Source organism: Manacus vitellinus, unplaced genomic scaffold (genome assembly GCF_001715985.3).
Source record: "Manacus vitellinus isolate BGI_N305 unplaced genomic scaffold, ASM171598v3 scaffold_20_pilon, whole genome shotgun sequence".
NCBI classification, from domain to species: domain Eukaryota; kingdom Metazoa; phylum Chordata; class Aves; order Passeriformes; family Pipridae; genus Manacus; species Manacus vitellinus.
The window spans coordinates 11,255,465-11,275,598 of NW_021939471.1; the positions used below are offsets into that span (position 1 = coordinate 11,255,465).

At 39.9% G+C, this 20,134-nt stretch overlaps 1 protein-coding gene across 1 annotated transcript in view; it reads right to left on the minus strand.

The window, feature by feature from the left end:
• Positions 1-1,041: 1,041 nt before the first annotated feature.
• PPP1R1C (protein phosphatase 1 regulatory inhibitor subunit 1C) overlaps positions 1,042-20,134 on the minus strand; it is a 56,247-nt gene continuing 37,154 nt past the window's right edge. Inside the window, 1 exon segment of the mRNA XM_008931076.2 lies at positions 1,042-2,800. Coding sequence (XP_008929324.2) covers positions 2,712-2,800 — 89 coding nt within the window. The 3' untranslated portion in view covers positions 1,042-2,711.

Sequence of the window (20,134 nt, forward strand, 5' to 3'; positions counted from 1 at the left end):
AGCTTTCAGTTACCTGCCAAAGCATACGGGAGGCTCTCTACCTAAGGCTGTTGTTCTTAAATGTCAGCAGCTGCACCAAAACCCAGCAAAGACCTGGTTTAGTAAACAGACTGCTTTTCCTGACCTTCCTCTCTGATATCCACACACCCAAACATTTCTGCCACAAGGCTCGCTGTCAATACACTGCAGTATTTCAGCTCTGCTTCATGACAAGCACTTTTTTTCTGGGCTCTGTTATTTTACAGATTTTTTCCCTATAACTCCACTTTCTGTATACCTCACACGTGGAAGATTAGACAAACAGAATTTCTGTTTTAAGCTACAAATGGTGGATGTATAAAAAATATGAGCATCTTGACTTTGTTGTTCAGATGAGGTCCTACCAGCAAATGATGTCAGGGTGGATCCATAATAAAATCTCTGCAACAAGTCCTGCCCTTTGCCAGAAATTAGTTCCTATACTCAGATATGCATCTTGCATAAATTTGTGTAAATAAAGAGAGAAAGAAATGGGATTTTAACATGATAAAACAAAGGTGGAATTATTAGACATGGGGAGATGATAAGATCTGGCTTTAGAGATGTATCTAAATATTGGCATGGCTATCTGACACTCTTAGTGGACTATGATGATTCATCCAGATCACAAATTCTGCAAAATAGAATTGTTGTCCTCGCATTGCTGCAGTTATAATTCTGGAAACACTCAGATCCAGTTCAAACTAAATCTGGTTGGGGTTTTTTCCCTATTATTTTTAAAGTGTAATCATACTCAGGTCCAACAGTCATCCTGAAACAGGGTGTTCAGTGATGAATTCTCCAAGCTCTTATCAGGTGTTTTGTGTGTTGCCTTTGAAATGCTGAGATTCCAAAGTGTTCAATACCTTTTCCTGGTATCAGCTGTTATAAATCATGTACATGTTTTCATTTGCCCATAGGTCCTAGAGAGTTCTCATCTGGAGCCTGTGGGTACTAATAACCAGTAAAAAGCCATTAATATCCAAAGTGCTTTATTAGCTAGCAACACAGAGGGAGGGTGTGAGGTTAAACACCAATGACTGATTCACAACTTGGGAGTACTGTGACCGTGAGCAATTATGTGAAGAGCCTGGTGCTGAACAAAAGCAAAGCCATGGCAAAGCTGGGACTGGAGCCCAGCTCTTCTTGCTGCCATTACAGTCCTAACTTGGGGCCATTCAAACAGTTTCTGAAGGGTCATTTCCATCTTTTTGTTGTTTGTGACATAAACAGCTCCCAGTCCTCTAAGTCCCATAGCTGCTTCTGTATAACTGAAGAGTCCTTCTTTTAGTCCTTCTTGCATACCCTTGCTGAGCTGGAGTCATGGATCCTGCTTGCAATGTTTCTACTGAAAATGGAACCAAAGAGGACAGATACAGAGATACAGATGGAGAGAAAAAATGACTCTCAAATATAAAAGAACACTTGTCGACAGATCCTGTTCTCAGCAAGTCTTTGTGGAAGACCTCGAATTAAAAGTGAAATCACCGTGCAAGACATAGACAAAAGGCTCTGTGTTTTCATATAAGTCATCTCTTTTTTTTTTTTTTGCTAGCTCAACCCTTTAAAAGAGACTTAAAGCAGGGGAAAGTTAAACTGAGGGTAAAACTTTGTATCAAAGGCAAACAGTTAATACAAAATGACAGTGAATTCATTAAAAAATTTGCCATTGATAAAAAATGGAAATAATCTCTTAGGTGTCACTTTGACAAAACATGTTTTTCCTTCTCCACCTTATTTCATTTTATGCCATAGAGTTTGCACAGTCTAACAAATGAAAAGGTTGGTATGAACCATGACAGACTTCAACCATAAACCTAGGGCTCAGACACAAGTTAAATTTCTGCAGCTTGATATGCTGTCACTTACTGACTGAAATTGTGACAAATGCAGGCAGAGAAGGCTGTAACTGTACTTGCTGCAGGTGATGAAGGTGAATATCGGCATTTCCCATGGCTCAGCTGGTGCATGGAATCCTTCTTACAGCTCCCACATGCCTGTGTTACCTCTGACTCCCAAAGTGAAACCTTTTCTAATGCCTCCAGATAACAATGATCTCATGTAAAGAGAAATCATTTTGGCTGCTGTGACTAGGCAGCCTCAGACCAAAAGCAAGAAAAGCACTTTAAGCATCCAGGGAACACAGAGAAGAGTGTCTTTGCATCCTTCTACAGACAAAGAGTCACCTCTGCTTACTTTGTTACCTTCTTTCTATCCACATTACTGCAAGTAACTCTACCAACATTGGCAAAAACTGCCCTTAACTGAAAGGATCATTTTATATGAACATTTCTCTGTGCGCTAGACAAACCCTCTGTACGATAGACAGTCTTGTCGAAATTAATGTATTATTTATTTTGCACATTTTAAATCAGTTTTATTTACAACAAGCCTTAGAGTACAGCTCACACACAGTAGTTAAGCTCTGGCAGTACTGATGTCAGGTAGCTAACACATTTGCAGATTACGTTTCTAAGTCATAGAAAATGAAAGAAAAATGACTTTAAAATAACTGTTTTATCTTCAGGTATAGGGGTCACAGGACACATTTGCAGGTGTCTGTGAAGCCCATTTGAGGGCACTTCCCAGGGAGCCCCAGAGGCACATGGAGCAGGCGGTGGAGGGTCTGGCACACGCACGGCCCCACAGTTCAGTTACTCTCTGTGATGGGGCTCGGGACAGCTCTGCCCTGGTTAATGGCCCCACTCCTCTTCCCTTTCACCAACTCCCTCTTCTTCTTCTGGAAACACTGAATCACTCTGGCTCTTCAGATGCTTAATCCCTGAAAATATAAAAGTCACAATTAAAGTTATGGTTTTTGTTTTTTGGGGGGTTTTTTGTTTTGTTTTGTCAAGGAAGAAAGAAACAGGAAACTAAAATAATGGCAAGTTAAATGCCCATACTGACTCCCCTTTACACAAATTTCTTAGTTCAAATAATGCTATGGTGTATTTATAACAGAAATGTTCTCTTCCTTGAATATAGGTTCAAAACAGTATTTGCTTTTCTTTTTTCCTTTGAAACCTTTGATCAGATTAGTGTTGCCCACTTCAAGCAAGTGAAAAGTTCCCAAGGCTCGGACTGTATGCATGGAAATTATTCTACCAGATTTCATCTGGAGCTTCTTTGTGAGACTGATCTGAGGAAGGTCATTGCTCGCATATGATGCCATGCATGACCCCAACTTCCCGTGTGTATCAGAGGTGTTCTCCAGTGTGCCTTCCCACAGCCTGCCCACCACCTGCAGAGCTGTCCTGGTGCAAAGACAGCATTGCACCTGACAGAGAGGACACTGCTGGCACCAAAGCCATGACAGGATTGGATCATTTCTTACATAGGGAATGTGTTTTTCTGACCTCCAAGTACCACGTGGGGCTAGGTGAAAGGGTTTGAGGAAAGTTATGAATTACCTACTGCTGACTGGTTTCAGCCAACAAGTGAAATAAACTCTGAAAATTAATCAAACTACAAAGTAATTTTCCATGTCTCATGTTCAGTACAAGCAAGCAGGTGTCAATGAATGGGCCAAATCCCATCTTCTCAGCTCTGCCTTGCTGTGATAGAAGAATTTGAGCAGGAAAAGGAAGCAACATCAAGCTAAAACGATGACAGAGATGACAGACTGGAGATGAAGGGTTGTTAGTTTCAAAAGATTTAAAGAAGAAATGCACAAGAATAACTTCTGAGCCCCTAGTTTTTGAAAAACAAAGTAGGAACGTAACTGTTAATCGAATACATGATTTCAACAAAACATAAACCTGAATTAGGTTTTTTTGGTGTCATTACTGTTGTAACATAAAAAAAGTTTGGTTTCATTGAAGATCATACATTGTTCTTGTCACCATTTCTAATTGTCAGAAAAAAGGCTTCCCTTTTGTATCATTTCCTCTCTGTGACGAGGAGAATTACATCCTAGCTGCTTTAGAGAGCAACTGCTAGATAATCAAACACCCCACTGTGCACCCTATGAATTATAGCACTTGTAGGGGCAGTTTTCAAAAAGGTGTGCACCCTTATGGGATACAGGGCAAGATTGAGATTACCTCTAATTATGGGTAAGAGGAATTGATGATGGTGTATGTCTGAGAGTCAGGGAGCCACTGCCATTTAACCTGAAGGTTCCTACATTTCACTGTTTATGTCCACACCACTCCAAAGTATGGGATAGATTTTTTCCATTTCTATCACTTGAAAAAGACTTCAACATAAGTTATTCCAGTTCAACAAAGTTACAAGTAGCTGAATATGGTGTCTTACAAGGGGTCATACAACAGCCAGCTCCACTTCTAACAGACTCTGGGTTCCTCTCACTTTTTTCTCCACACAAATGACAGTACATGGTTCCCTGGGAAACTGTTGTTCAGATGCAAAACAAGCAAATACATTAACACTCCCAAGCCAAAGTTCTTGTAAGTGTGCCCTGCAATAATCAAACCATTTCCAATTAAGCACTTTGGTGCTCAGCTACCACCGAGCTCTTAGCACCCTCTCTTTAGCAACACCCTTTAGTAAGGCAAACACTTTAAATATGATTTCACCTAACTATAGGTTAATGGACATTTGTTTCCAAATTATATTGTGTTTGTAAGGCAAATTTGTCTCCTGTTGTTTACTCTGCCATTTCTTGCACAATTCACAGCACCCTTGTGTCACTACTCTTCAGTATTTCAGACAGGAATTGCTAGGATCCAGAGTGCATAATTTTCAAAGATGAGAAAGGGAAAGTTAGGGACAGAAAAGAAGGCATGTTATATACAGTTAGTATGATGAAGCTTCATGGAATGGTATTTTTTGTAGAAGTGAAGACTTTTGGTTATGTGGTTTAATTGCAATATTAAATACGGAAATTGTAGTAAATGGAGGGAAATTACATCAGTGAGCATTGCCCATTGACCTTCTCATAGCAAGTAGCTATCAATCTTATTTTATGATTTTTCCTAACTTCCATTCTGCATCCTGCCTTCAGCTCTGCCAGTTATTTAATGCCACAGTGTCACTTGGAAGTAAAGACTCACAGGGCTTCCTGCTCTGACCAATAAGTGCATGGCTCAATGTCTTTATATATATGCCTCAAGATGTTCTGACACAATCAGATTGTCAGAATGAACTGATCCTAAGTATGGCATTACGAAATAAGGTGCTCAACTACACAATGAAACAAGCTAGCGTGAATCAACAGGTAAAGAAATTCCTGTCAGTAACATACGAACATGCATGACAGGACAGCTGGTGGCTGTCCTGAAAAGACACATTTCATGCACAATGCATCAGACTTTTACAGTGCAAAAAATTGTTTGGGGAAATAAAAATACTTAGTTAAAATATAGCAATCATACTCTTGGATTAAAAGTGCATCTAGCCACATCACATTGCAGTCTGGTGGTCACTGATGAAGCACGATAATAAAGACGAGCATCAAATACAGATTTTAAGATTTTACTCATAGCAAAAAAGCAAAACAAAGAGAATATTTGCTGGGGTATGTGGGGGATATTTAGAAGATATTGTTTGTATGTAAAAGCACATCCAAGTTAGAAATGTCAAGTTACTGGTTCCATGTAATTGCAAATAGGGAGGACTGCAAATATTGATCCATGGAGTCACTTTGTCTCCTCGGTGTCCCATATTCTAGGCAATGGGTAACTGAATTTGTGGGCACCCTCACTTTCCTGAAGTGCTGTGCCTGAGCTGTCCTCATGCTGCTTTGTTTCTCTCACTGCATGCCCTGCCCTGCTCTCCCTTGCTTGTGCATGGGGCTCACAGGGTCCCAGCCATCTCCTGGGGCTGTTCCCCACCTCCTCTGCACCTGGCCCAGTCACTGCTCCACAGTGTCACAGCCCAGCTGGGGCTCTGTTCTTCACCTGGGAAGTCTGACAGCAAAAAGCCCCTTCCAGACCAAACGCTGCCCCTTCTAACCACATCCTGGCAACCATTTCGTACACTCAGTGTTTTCAAACTCACCTTCATGTTGCTTTAAAACAAAGCCTGTCTGAACATTTCTAAAGCCAGCTGGAAAAGCATTGTTTTTCCTCAAAGGGCTTATATTTCAGAGCAGGTAATTTAATCCAATTAATGCTGATAAGTAAACCCATAATTCCAAGCTATGTTCAGCAGCCATGCACTAATATGCTTTGAACTGGTAATTCTTTTTAGATGAAGTCACTGCCTCAAATCATATTTCTATATTTCTAGATACTTACAAATTATAAATGTAAATGGGACAACTTTCTGGCATTTTTGTAGTCACGTAATAACATCCATGCTGTTTCATCATCAGCTGTCTTTTTGCTTCTCTCCATCTAACCAAAGCACCAGATTAGAAGGCTAAGCAGTGTCACAGGATATGAAATAACCAAGTGTTCCTAAATTAAGTAAAAAGAACTAAAAAATACTCAAGTAATTAAAGCAGCTCTCCATCCTATTTAACACTTCTTCCTTCACCCCACTTCACTGCCCAAGGAAGAGTGTTGACATTTACTAAACTCAGGATTGAAGTCTGGTTGGCAGCTTGAATTCCCTGAAGTTTGAAGGGTATTTAGTTTTATGATTTGGAGCTGATCCTCTCTCTATCAAAAACACATTTCCAGATTTTCAGGAAGCAGAGAAAGGGAAAGCTGAGCCACATACAAAACAGGCTGATTTTCAGCATTTCAGGACTCGAATCACTTTGAAATTATCATGCAAACAAACCTGGCCAAAGAGGATAACAATCAAATAAAAATGTATATTTTATGCCAATGCTAAATGGATTATGCTCTCATTCCTTCAGCAAAAATGAGAATATCTAAAGAAACATATATTCACACAACTAAACAAGAAAAAAGACTATGCTTTTTAGCAGTACATTTTGTTTTGCATTTATCAGTCAAATACATTTTGACTTCTCTGATATGTCTCATAATTTTTTCCCAACTGAAAAGAATTCTTGACTTAAAAAAACCAACAAAACAAACAAACCAACCTCTAAAAACCTCACAGAAAACCCCAAACCAAACCAAACAAACAAAAAAAAGGATTGGGGGGAAAAAAAAAAAAAGGAAAGAAAAAAAAGAACAAAATCAAAACCCAAAGGAAACAAACAAACAAAACCAGAGTAAAACTTTAAAAGTAATGTCATAAAAATCAGCCTCCAGCACAGGTCTTTGGCTGAGTGCAGTGGAAGGCAACTGTGAAGGTGACAGAGCCCAAAAGAGCTGGTAGGTCTTCCAGGGCAGCCTCCTCCAGGCACAGGGATAGCCCATACTGATACAGGATAACAAACAGCTGTTTCAGATCATGGGCAACTTTGGAGCACCTAACAGCAGCCTGCCTGTACCCAGGAAAGTTACCTAGAATGTCTGTTCATGAATTGGAAGAGAGTATATTCTGACTGGATATAAGGAAGAAATTATTTCAATGAGTGTACTTAAGCACTGGTGTGGTTTCCCAGTGAAAATGTGAGGTTTGTCTCCAAGGAGCTTTTCAGTACTGAACTAGACAAAGCCTTGAACAACCTGGTTAAATTTGGTGCTGATTCTGCTTTATGCTACAGGTTGAACTTTGGACTTTCCCAAGGTTTCTTGCAACCTAAATAACTATATGGTTTTATGAAATCAAAACTCTGTAAATTCATTTTACAGTTTATAATAGTGTCTTAACATTAACTGTGTGATTGAAGGCTACATTTTGATCCATCTGGAAGTGTAAAATGTCTCCTTTCTCTGGAAAAGAGATGAAGTGTCTAATTGCACCTGTCAGAGTGTTTTCAGAAACAATGTTTCTCTTCACTCCTTAAAACCATGGGACAAGATTAAATCAGTATTTCTGTACTGATTTTGGAAAACATATAAACTCATAATTAGGTTATGTAGTCCATTTTGATCTATATATACATGTATAGGAGCAATACATTTTTCCCAAACACAAGGGATGAAAATAATGGCATTAAGGGGTTGCACCAGATTAAGTGCTAGTGTATTTCCAAAATCAGTGAACACGGAGCACCTCTTACATGTGACAGATACACCTGTGAGACAAAATCTCACATGGAAGTCACACCCAAGTCATGACCCAGAGCATAGAAATGTAACAGAAAACATGTAATTTCCTGAGATGGAGGCATAGGAGCGGGCTGTCCTCTGGAGTGAGTCCTGGCACACTACTGCCTGCTGCTGAAATGCCTCATCTTCCCTCTGGGTTTTCAGGGGTAGATCAATGTCTCAGTCACTCACTACCTGTGTGTGGTGCCTGAGGATGCTGACTACCACTGTAGTTAAAAAAATATGCTCATTGCCTGCAGATGTAACAGATTAAAGAAATATACTGTAGTAATAAAACCAAAGCCTGTGCACTCTGTCTCTAAAGAAATCCCCTTCTTGCTCAGCTAGACATCTGCACAATAGAAGCAACACAGACTCTCAACACTTCACAAGATGTTTTGCCAGATGCTTCCAGAAGCATCCAGTGTTCCATGCGAGGGAATGTGCTCCCTTCTGCTGATCATTGCCAGCAGGACAGCCCCAAGACTGTCCCTGAAATGGGTGCTGCAGTGCAGCTCAGACAGGCACAACTCAGCCTCAGATTTGGGAGCACCACACTGTGAAAAGCATGAAATCCTTCCTGCTCTTGCCACCTCTGGCAGAAGCTGAGGACCATCAGAGCCCACAGAAAGAGCTGCCTGGCAGAAACCTCCTTTGACAGAAGATGAGGAATTATTAAACAGTTTTCCACTCTGTGACTTTCTTTAATTTAACAGAATACAGCATAATCAGCCTCCATTCTCAGCATTTTCTGTTTCATAAAAGTTTAGAAAAAGCAGGTTTAGTCATCTTCAAATGTTCATTGTCAGGTACATGCCAACTACACTCCCAAATTTACTTAAATGTAAGAAGTACATGTCTTCCCTCTGCCCCATTTGGAGCAGGTAGCAGAAACACAGCTGTCACCACTGGTCATGGAAAAACTCAAAACTTACCCCCTGCACACAGACATCCTAGGCATTTTGACTTTCTTGATAAAAAAATCAGTTGTTTGGCTGGAAAAAAAATTAAATCCTACTATATAATTTTTTTGTTTTAAACAGCTGAAATACAGAAGGACATATATTCCATCCTAGAGCAGGACAGGAGACAAGTAAAAAAAATACTGCAGTTTCCCAAAAACCTATTTTGAGCTTTCTCTTGCTTCCTCTTTGCATAAATGACCCGATATCTATCTCCTTCATCTGTACAATCAGTTCCTGAAACCTTTAATCCATTTTTACTTAATTAAGTCATTTAGATAAGCTCTCCTTGCGTACAAGTTATAATTCAGTGCTTAAGCTTTTGTTAGTAATGCTTAAAAACCATTAACCCTATCCTCAACCCTCCTTGCCTCCCCAGATGCTGTACAAGTCTTCTTCCTCCACTGTTCAGCTCACCAAAAACGATGCTCACTGCTTCCACCTTATCACCTCTCCCCTTCCCCATCATCCACTTCCTTTGATCAAGTTACCCTTGGAGCCACTCTGAAAGCTTTCTGGCAAAAGTGTCTAGTGGTCTCTGTCTTCATCCTTTCCAATTTGTTGATGTCTTTGCCTCTAATACTTCTTTGCCCTCGTTCTTCTTCCACTGTTGTAATATTTTTCCCCTTGAGAAAAATGACTCTGAGAGTCATTCTTCCCTCTCTCCAGCCTCTGAGGACAGATGGCAGAGGCTGCAGGTTTTTTTCTACTCTTAAAAGTACTCCCAGTTTTCAACCATGTACTTCTCAAATACAAAAATACTAAACACCTAAATAAAGATTCTGACAGATAGAGTTTGTTACTTCTGTCCAAATTAAAACTCTAGACTACATTTTTGATGCAAGCTTGTGGAAGTCTAAGATGTTATCTCAAAGTGGTCAAAATCAAGCTCTCAATTTTCAGTCCTGTCCAAAATGTTCATTAACTATCAACAACACCATCATTTTTTCATGAGATTAAGGCTTACAAATTTCTGATTTCCAATCTTCTCTAGGTCCCCATATCCAGCTGTCATCTAAGTCTTGTGCATTTTTCTTTCTTAACATGTCCAACATGGTCTTTACCATTTATCCAGTCATTGAAACTCTCCTTATCCCGGGGTCTTCACTACTACCACATCTCCTTCTCTAAGCTTTATAAACATAACTTTGCTCCAAACACTCCTTTCCCTCTGGAGTTCCCTTCATTGATTCATTCCAAGATATTTCAGACTAACAGTGGTAATTTATGCTTTCAAGGAAAATTAAGTTTCTTCACATATTATGAGCATCATCCACACTCAAATCAGGAAATTATACAGTTTGGCTGCTCAAATTGCTAGACTTTTAAATTAGTATTTTCTTTCTTTCTCCTGCAGTTCTGAAGAAGTACAACTACCAGCCTCAATGACCACTTCCAAATCCTCCTTAAATTCCTCAGTTGTGGAATTTCAGAAGCAACCTAAGAACATTTTTGTTGCCAGAATGCTAAGACAGACTGCTGCATTCCTCCCTAACACTCTCTATTTGTTCCTGGGTTTGATTGCTGTACCCTAGCTGGGATTTCCCTGGTGCAACAATCAGCTCCTGTTAAATGTTTGAATAAGGTTTATGTGGCACAGACCTAATCCCTGATGTGGGTTCCTGGATGCTTCATTAACATCAATATGATATGAAAAGAATTGTGGCATACACTGATCAGTGGAGGATTACTGAGTATGAACTGAGCTGGACAATGGCTGATGTTTGCAAACAGAAGATGCATTTTACATACCTTTCCTTGTGTTTCTTCATTCCCACCTAGAAGAATGGCTTCAGTCTGACAACCTGGCAGCTATTATTTCATCTGCTGATGCTCAAGTTCAATAATCACACCACATGACCTGTGGCAGGCTAGTCCTGCTTCCAAGCAGACCTGGCAACAAGAGCAGCATCTCAGCCTCTCTAAAGGGAGCAGCCCCGGTGTGTCTCAAGACAGCCCTCTCTTGGGTGGTCCCTGAGCTACCCGCAGTTCAAAGCACCAAAAAGTTTTCTGTGACATGACAGGAATAAAACACACAGATCCAGACCTTGACAATTTCTATATATGTGAGTGAGTGAACAGAAAAAACATGAGGGAGAGAAGACCAAATAAAAGTAAATAGATGTGGAAAATTTTGCTTTACAGATGTTGGCAACTGTGAAAAGTCTGCTTGACCCGGCCTTTGGAAGTTTTCCAAAATCTGGGTTGTTCTTTGCTGAGAAAAATTGAAAAAAATGCTGCACTGTGGAACTGTCTCAAAGGACTCTGAATGGTAATCATGTTTATCAGCTTTTGTTAACCAAAGTATTATGGAGGAGTAAAACTAATCACTTGAAGTTTGATAACCAACATTCAGGAGTCACCCTTTCTCCTGTGGGCAACAGGTCTGAACATAGTCAGGTCATTTTTATTAAACAGAGCTTGATCCTGCTCCTCCAGAAATTAATGAGATTTTCTCTTACTGTTTTTAAAGGAAGAAAAGTTAGCTTTTGCAACTGATTATAAGTTCCAGTTATAAAGAAAAAAATGCAGCTACTGCTCACTTACAATGAATGTATGTAAAATACTATAAATTACGTTTGTATGTGGCTTTAAAGTTTGAGATATGAGATAAACAAAGTGACACAGACAATAGGTGTGCTAGATATTCTCAAACTCCTGCTTAGATTATCCAAGAAAAAGCAAAGTCAGGCTGTCACTGTCATTTACAGCTAATAGAGTCTTCAAAGGCCAGCGGACATGGTGGATCTCCAGTGTTTAGAATAAAAAGAATGTAGAGCACCAGTGTGGCAGTTTAAGCTATGCTGACATTTTAGCAATCTATAAATCAGAAAAAAAAAAACGTGTGTGTTACATTGTTTTATACCTAAGCTCAGGCTGAGAGGGAGAAAAAAATTCTCCTGTGTGTTATGATTATGAGACCAAGATATGATTCAGCCTTACAATTTCGTCTACTTTTTTTTCTCTCTAATGTGCATGACTAAATTAAAACAAATGATCTGAACCACTGGCAAATACGATAGGTTTATGTAGGTCACATACCTGATCTGAGCAGATCAGATCATCAGCACATTCAGCAGGTCACCACGGCCCCATAGATGTTTGTGAATGTTCATTTGGAAACCCAGCAACAAGGACTGACTAATTTTCTAAATGTCTGCTGGTTGCTACTAACTCTTCTCTTAGCTCCAGTCATACAAGACTCAGTTGTCATGGTGAGCCTTTTAAATGACAAATGTTGAGGCTCATACTACTTTCTCTCAGTCAAAAGACTCACTGTTAAACTATCACAATGAAGACTGTATGAGAGCAGCAAAACTCATGTTGTACATATCTGGCTACTTTCCATTTTGTTCTCTCAGACAGCACTTTCCACTCCATTTTTCCCTCTTGGAAGTGGCTTGAAGCAGCACTGGCTCCATAAGAGTAGCGTGAAGAAGCTTCTTGAGCACAGAAAGGCTTTTGTTGGTCCTCCACAGGCTGGCCACAACATGCACCAGAGAGAGGGGTCAGCTTTGCTGTTGCTGAAGGGACTGCATCTCCCACTTACAGTAGCCAAAAGAGTAAACAGAGAGGCTTTTGTCGCCCCAGGCAACTTCTGCTAGTATGTAAACATCTTGTTCTGCTTCCTTCCTTCCTTCCTTCCCATGCTAGCCCTCAGACTGCAGAAATCAGCCAGTCTTCAGAGTTCAAATGAAGAGCAGAAGCTCCTGCAGTCAGGCAGCCAAGCGGGTGTTTCAGGCTATATCAATCTCAGTCCAACATTAATTACCCTTTGGAAAGCCAGAAAATATTTCTTAGCTGATTCTGTGGAGGATGGCTCTTTGTCAACTACCTCAACAACTTGATCAGAAAAACGTGCAGAGATGATTTCCACATGGGTAATGAATCTGGACAGTACTGCAAGGCTCTCCTCCTGCATGGCTCTGGTCTGACTGGCAGCTGGAGGCTGAATCAGGAGAGGTTTACAGTTTTTTAGCTGACATGTTTTCATCCCAATTTTTCATAGCTCAGAGATAGGCTTAGAGCTGTTGATAAGTGTGCTTGAACTCAACCAGCACAGGCAGACCTTCAAAGGTGCTGTGCTTTGGCAGGTCCTGGGAAGCTTGTTAGATGGTCAGAATCTCCTCTGAGAAGGCAGCTGCTGGAAGGCAAATTTTACTGGGCAATGTGTTTATTTGCTGGAATTGCTAAGCCCTCGCTTTTAACAACAGCACCACTTTCAGTCAGGCAGCTGTCTGCCTAAGAGTAGGTCAAAATCACAAGACTGGTAGAATTGTTCTCTTATTTTAAAGGATTACTGTAATTCCATCAATAAAAGGCCACATTTTCAAACCTGAACCATAATAAGAGAAGCCAAAAGCTCTGTTACTGTCACAAAGTATGTGTTGGAACTCACTGGCCTTAAAAGTTTATGAGTGGCATTTTCTAAGTGTAGTTTCTTTAAGTTAAATCATCTTACATTTTCCTAGGCCACTTCTGTCATGATTCTCCACATGCTTCTACAGGATAGTTTATGTATCCAGTTGGAGACACTTTGTAGGCTGACTATCTTAAAATAAGCCAGGAGGCTAAAAGCGGGAAAAGGTTTTACAGCTAAAAAATCACATCAGCAAAGACTTAGGAAAGCTGATGCCATATGAAATGATCCTCAATATTTAGCTACAGCAGGTAAGTCTGTTTAGAGGTAGGGAAAAGACAAATTTTAGTTACACAGACTGCTATGTACTAGATAAAACCACGTTATTTTTCTACCTGCTGTAAGTAAATATAGGAAAAGTTAAGAATAATTAGAAAAATCTGAACTTTCATGAGAAGTCTTAACTTCTGCATTCTAAAATATATGCCATCATTCAACCTAAAATATGGATGAAGTGTAGAATTATGTTGAAGGCTGTGCTTTATGCCAGAGATTCAATTATATAAAAATAGTGGTCCTTTCCAAGCCTTGAAATCAGGGTGTGTTTACAAAAGGGGTCCTCCTCTTGTTTCTAGGAACAAATGCTTTGTTCACAGCTACTATTCCTTTTGCAGAGGATTAAAAAAAAAAAGAGTTCTGCTCCCAATATGTCAATATATTAAATGGTAATTTATGTGTGAGAGAGGGAATTGAGTGTCATAGCAGTTTCATTTTCTCTAATCTGTTCCTGACAATAGTGTCAACCAAGAACATTTTAGCTTTTTTTTTTTTTTAAATTTATTTGTACTTCCCCAATTTTTAATGGGAAATCTCTGACCTGGTCTCCTGGCCATTTCTCTTACTACAGCAAATTTATTCAAGACTTCATCTTTTTTGATACAAATCAGAAACGTATTCTTGTCCCAAACTCCAGTTGAGGCTGTGCAAACCAGTCTTCAAAGCAAATGTCTAAGCATTTTTAAGGGACTTGATTTCAGCAATTAATTCTTGGGGAAAATGCTTTATTAGAGAACCTGAACTGAAGGAGACTGAGCTTTTTGGATCTTAGGTTGGCTGAGACTTGCACCTAGTTGGGATGTGAGGTACTTATGGTTGCACTTGACAGAATAGTAGCACGACTTTTTCTTTGCGCCATGTTTTATCTTCAAATGAAATGCCTTCCATTCAAATGGCAATTTTCATTAGGGTTAAAAAATACATTGCCTGGCAGAGCTCTGTCTATGGCAGGGGGAGATGAACCTGCTCAAAAACCTGCAATGAAGGCAGTGTGTGGTGCTGGCAGTGCCTCAGATGCTGAGAAGGGCTGCGACAGCTGGCCCAGAGTGAAGCAGGCCCACTGCACACTGCTGTTCTGGCAGCACACCCGCCAGAAGAGAAGTGAAAAATGAAAATGCTGCTTACCTGCAAAATTCTGAGCAGTAGGAACAAAACATAATGTTTTTACTTGTGATTTACTTACAGTGATTTTCTCCCAAATCAAAAGAAATATATGATATAAGCTCCAATTAGTAAAGCAGGGAATGAAACCTTATACAGCAAAATAACCTCTCAATGTATGGCAGAACCACTGATAACAATAATACCTGCCTTTTTACTCTCCAGCCCAGCCCCTCCATAACTCTTTTTTTTTCTGAGAAAATAATTTTGTAGGTTCCATTTAAAAAAAAACAATGACAAAACCCAATGTACATAACTAAAGGAAAATAGATCCATTCCCTCTGTGAAAAATGTGAAACACCCTAACTCTGTGTTTGGTTGGGTCTCTGGATGGCAAGAAATGGTTTTTTTTAATGCCAGGGACATTTATAGATGTAGACTTCAATTGTGTTAATTGGACTCTGTACTGTTTGTACTGTTCAGCAAGCCCTTGCACTGCAATAACACTGCAGGTTGTGCCCCTTCAGGCAGGTAAAGTTTGCTTAGAAAGTTTCTCTGCAAAACTTAGCTAACTTGTGTAGGAAGTAATGTTTTTATGTCCTAAATATGTATGGAATTTTGTTAACTATAAAAGGTAAGCTTAAAAGTAATATATAAAGAATAGGGGCAATATTAAATACCACAGCAGTTTTGAGGAGATATGAGACAAATAAGATCCTGTCCAGACTGGAGAGCTGTCACTGGATTATCACTCAAGGACCAACAGTTACATTTAGGTCCAGTCACAGGTCAGATGTAGACAGAGTCTGGGATCAAATTTCACCAAGATTTTAATTATGGCCCCTTATGTTATTGGAAATGCTCATCCTTACTTACATGGGGCCAGTGCCACCACAATCTCATCAGTTTTGGCCACGCTGCCTGGAAAAGGTTTTTGCTCAATACAGAATTGTTTTATAAACATTGGAGAGGTTTCTTTTTGATTTTAAGTACAAAAATATGTGATTCTTCTCCTTGCTGTAATAATGACAAATACTGTAAAAATGTAACAAGGTCAAAGCTATCCTTGTTTTACCTCTGCTTCCTAGGTCTTTTTTCCCCTTGTTTTCTGCTAAATGCTGTGACAACATAAGAACTGTCCCCATGGGATGTTCAAGGGCAGCCCGGGCTTGTAGCTAAGCATAGATGTCTACCCACCTTTAAGTGTTTTAATGTCAAATGTACTTGCCAGTGATTCCTTACCTGGTCAGCAGAGAGACTTTCAGGGCCTGATTTTTCATTAGGTGATCTATAACAAACCCAGAGTAACTCCATGTTTGACTTGGTTTAAGCAGGATGCATTCACGCCAGAGCACTTATAAAAATGACAGTAGTAGACTTTGATAGCTGAATATTTGCACTTCCTTGGAGCTGTACAATTTTTGTTTGTTCACAATTAGAAAAAAACCCTGAAATTTCACAATTCCCTTTATGAAAAAAATAAAAGGAAAAAAACCCCACCGAAACAATTAATATTAGCAATATCAAATCAGGCAGTTTTGCTTAGTTTGTTAAACATAAATATCTAGACATGCTATAGGAAAATGAATTTGATTTTTTTTACACATTCAAAGCACAATTGAAATTAAGCTTTTTTCATTCAAAACCTTACTGAAAAAAATGCTTTACAAAACATTTTCATCTCCCCATGAGCCATTTTCAAGAAGCTGTGTTTCAGTTTTCTTTAGGCATTCTTATCTGACTTCAGCATTAGTTGACAGGACTATCCAGCTGCTTGCTTTTTCCTGGACAACTGCACTGTGGCTCTACTTTTTTATATTTTGGCTGAAATGGGGATTTTTGAGGTCAAGAACCCTAAACAGTTGAGAAAAAACTTACTGCCACATCCTTAGGGGAGAGAATACTTGATGGAGAAGGGGCCGCTGTAATACTGAGAAGCAGAAGCCTGAGTATGTGATGGGGTGAATGAAGTCCTGTGTGTAATGACTTAGAAGCTTTTGCTTTTTCATAGCTTCTTATATTTCATCTCCAGGCCTGGCATAGCATCCCCAGCATTCTTTTCAGTTTATATTCTGGATCCATATTTTCTATTTTTGTTATTCTTTTTGTGGCTATTATTTCTTTCTGTGGTCTGGGGCAGATACAGAGCAAAATTTGTTAATGGCTGATTTCAGTTTCTTGCTGAATACACTGTGCAGCCTGATATTTTTAGAGTGAGGATGAAAAGCTTTGCAGTAAGTTTTCAAAAAGAAGACAGAAGCAAAATCTTCGCTGGTCACCCAGCATTCCAAGGTAGTCTTTCTCTGCTATATTTCCATGTGCTGTGTGGCTCTCACTTTTAATTAATCCAATCTGGTTTTTTTTTGTCAGAAGTCTATAAGCTTCTCTATTAATTTGCTGATGAATCTGCTACTGAGTTTTAATTATAATCTTCATTGTGATCCTTCTTATGATGACAAAGACAGGATTTTTGCATCAGCATAAACTGACATCAGCAATATTGTAAACGTTGAAAAGAGCTCTTCTTTAATTTCAAGTATTTTATAAACAGCTTCAAAATTACAAAAACATTGTGATGATTAAACAAATGATTGATAGGTTGGTGTTTACATTAAATTATCTCCATTGCAGTTGCTTCATGGATGGCATATGAATAGCAGTCAAGTACTATTTTCTTCATGTTACAGGTACTGTAGCTGTAGTCCTTACATCCATGCAGGAATCTGTCAGAAAGAATGAGCCTCTTTAGTTTTCACCACCTCAGTGCCTGTGAGCTGCTGAGATCATCTCAAGCAACTGGGATCCATTTCAGAACACTGAAGGTGGAAATGTCTTTAATCCTTCCCCTCTCCCTCTGCAGCAGGCATTTCATGCTAACCAAAGCAGAGCCTATGGTATGAGCTATGAATCGAGCCAGCTTAACTCCCCAGGAGTATTTCTGGAAGATCAGATGCAGTCTCCCTTCTGTTTTCCCTTGGTGCTGGAGAGGTTTTTGTCATTTTAAGAGCTAGTAGAGGCCTACAGCCTACTCTAGCCTTAATTCTTGCTTCTGAGACATTTTCCTAAGACACAGTATCATCCAGACAAACTGACATGTAGAGAGCCCTCTTCCAGAAGCAGGGAATGTCCTTCCATAAAATATGTTGCCTATTGGACTAAAAGGTGGAATTCAGATATAGGCAACTGTGGGATGATGTTTTCATCGTGTTGTCATATACTGCTTTGTGAAAGGTTTACAAGTAAAACTGCTACTGAGTCACAGAATTGCTGTGGCTGGAAGGTACTGCCAGGGATTGTCTAGTCAACACAGGGTAGGCTGGAGCAGGTTGCCTAGGACTGTATTCAGTCAGATTTTGAGTATCTCCAACGGTGGAGATTCCATAAGTTTTCTAGGCAACTTGTTCCACTGTTTTACCACTGTCACGGTAAAAAGTTGCAAAAAAATAAAAAAGTGCCTATCATTACTGTTTCATAAGACATGACTGTATTTATATATAAAATTGCATCTCTGGCAGATAGATTTCCTAATTTTCAATACTGTTTCCAGTGTTCAACATAGGATTTTCCAAAGAATCCACACTCCCAACTGCCAAATGCATGCTGGCCCCTGAGAACCCAAGTCTTGTAGGCTACAGCTAAAAACACACTAAAGAGCTCTGTACATTGATCTCCTCTGGCTGCCCTGAGCAGCCATTAGCCCAGGTCCCCAGATTTGTCTGTGCCAATTAGCTCTCACCCACAAAGCTCCCAGTCTGGTGTAGGAACCAGCAAGTGATCATTTTCACTGGGTGCTTTGGATGACTCCCATGACTTGGGAGCATAAAAGGGTTTGAGGTGTGGATGTGGGCTTTGTGGAGCCAGCTGGCCTCAAGAGAGAAGAAAACTCTTGGGCAAGTGCAGCTGTGAGATCTTACACTGATGAGCACTTCACAACTCGACTGCTTACCTTGTTATTCTAAAAAATAAACTCTTAGGACAAGAAAAGCATGTCTAGTTCCTTTCTCTCATATAATAGGTTTGTAGGTTTTAAATATGCTCAGAAGCCTTGATTTTAACCTTTTGTCCAATTACAGCTCTTCAGACTGAGTATACCCTGCATGATCGCATCATTTTGACCTAGTCTGAGACTATGCAAATATTTTCACTTGCTGGAATCTTCTCAGATACACCAGCCTGCTCTGAAGGAGCAGGATCAGCACATCTCCCAGTAGGTTTGTGCAGCTGCTTGTGGGGGCTGAGATTTGATGTCATAGCTGGAGAATAAACACCATGAGGTCCTGCAGTACACAGCAACTTTCAGAGACTTAGGTGGGGTCCTCAGCAACCTGAAACTGAGATGGGAGACCAGCCTGGACAACCAGGTGGCTTTGTCCACCAGCCAGGCAGGGTGGTGGTGGCACCAGGGGCATGGGGAGCTTGGCCCCATGGAGCTGGGCTGCCTCATCAGCAAACCAGCAGCAAACAGCAGCAAAGCAGGAGTAAATGGGCAGGTGCTGTTTACTCACTTGCTGGGGATCCTGTTGGAGAGCCCACCCAAATGCAGGCTGATGCCTTTAACCCTTAAGAGAGGGTTGGTGACCTATTAAATCCCAATGCAGCTGTCAGCAGGAAGGGGAGGAAGCAGATATCCTGGTTAGTCCTAACCAGGGAATGAACTGTGATCAAACACACACCCTGGTCAGTGAGCAAGTGGGAAGGGGGATGGGAAAGCAGTGACTCTTTTCCACACAACATCAGATCAGAAATAACTTGTTGGTGGAGAACAAGTCTCCAAACTGTCCAATCACAGAGACTTCAACGGGAGATAGAGAACAGCATTGTTTTGCTGCAAGGAACAATTTCCACAGAGGAAGGGTACAAATCCCTTGAACCAAGGGAGACAAACAACAATGCAGCAATTTATGGTGTTTTGCACAGTCATATAGATAGATTTTCACACCCTTAAAACAAATGTGAAACAATTTAGTACGCAATGCTTATGCACAACCAGAGTGCTTCTTTGGTACACAAATTCAGTAAAATCAAAGTCCTAGCTTAGACAGTGTCTCTGATCTTTTGGGAGAGGAGAAAAGAAAAGAGAACAGTGAAAGGTTTAGTTTGACATCTTTAGTAATATTTTAAATTTGAAATATTTTAATTTTAAAATGTTCAGCTAATGGACAACTGAAACCCCACCAATTTCTTATGTTTAACTGTTTTGATTGCTGGCAAATTAGAAACCAATGTTAAGAAACCCATAATTCAACGTAAAATGCAGTCACCACAAACGTTGCAATAGATACAACTGATCTCACTTTGTAGTTGCTATGGGCAGCAAAACATTATGGCAAAATCTTTTG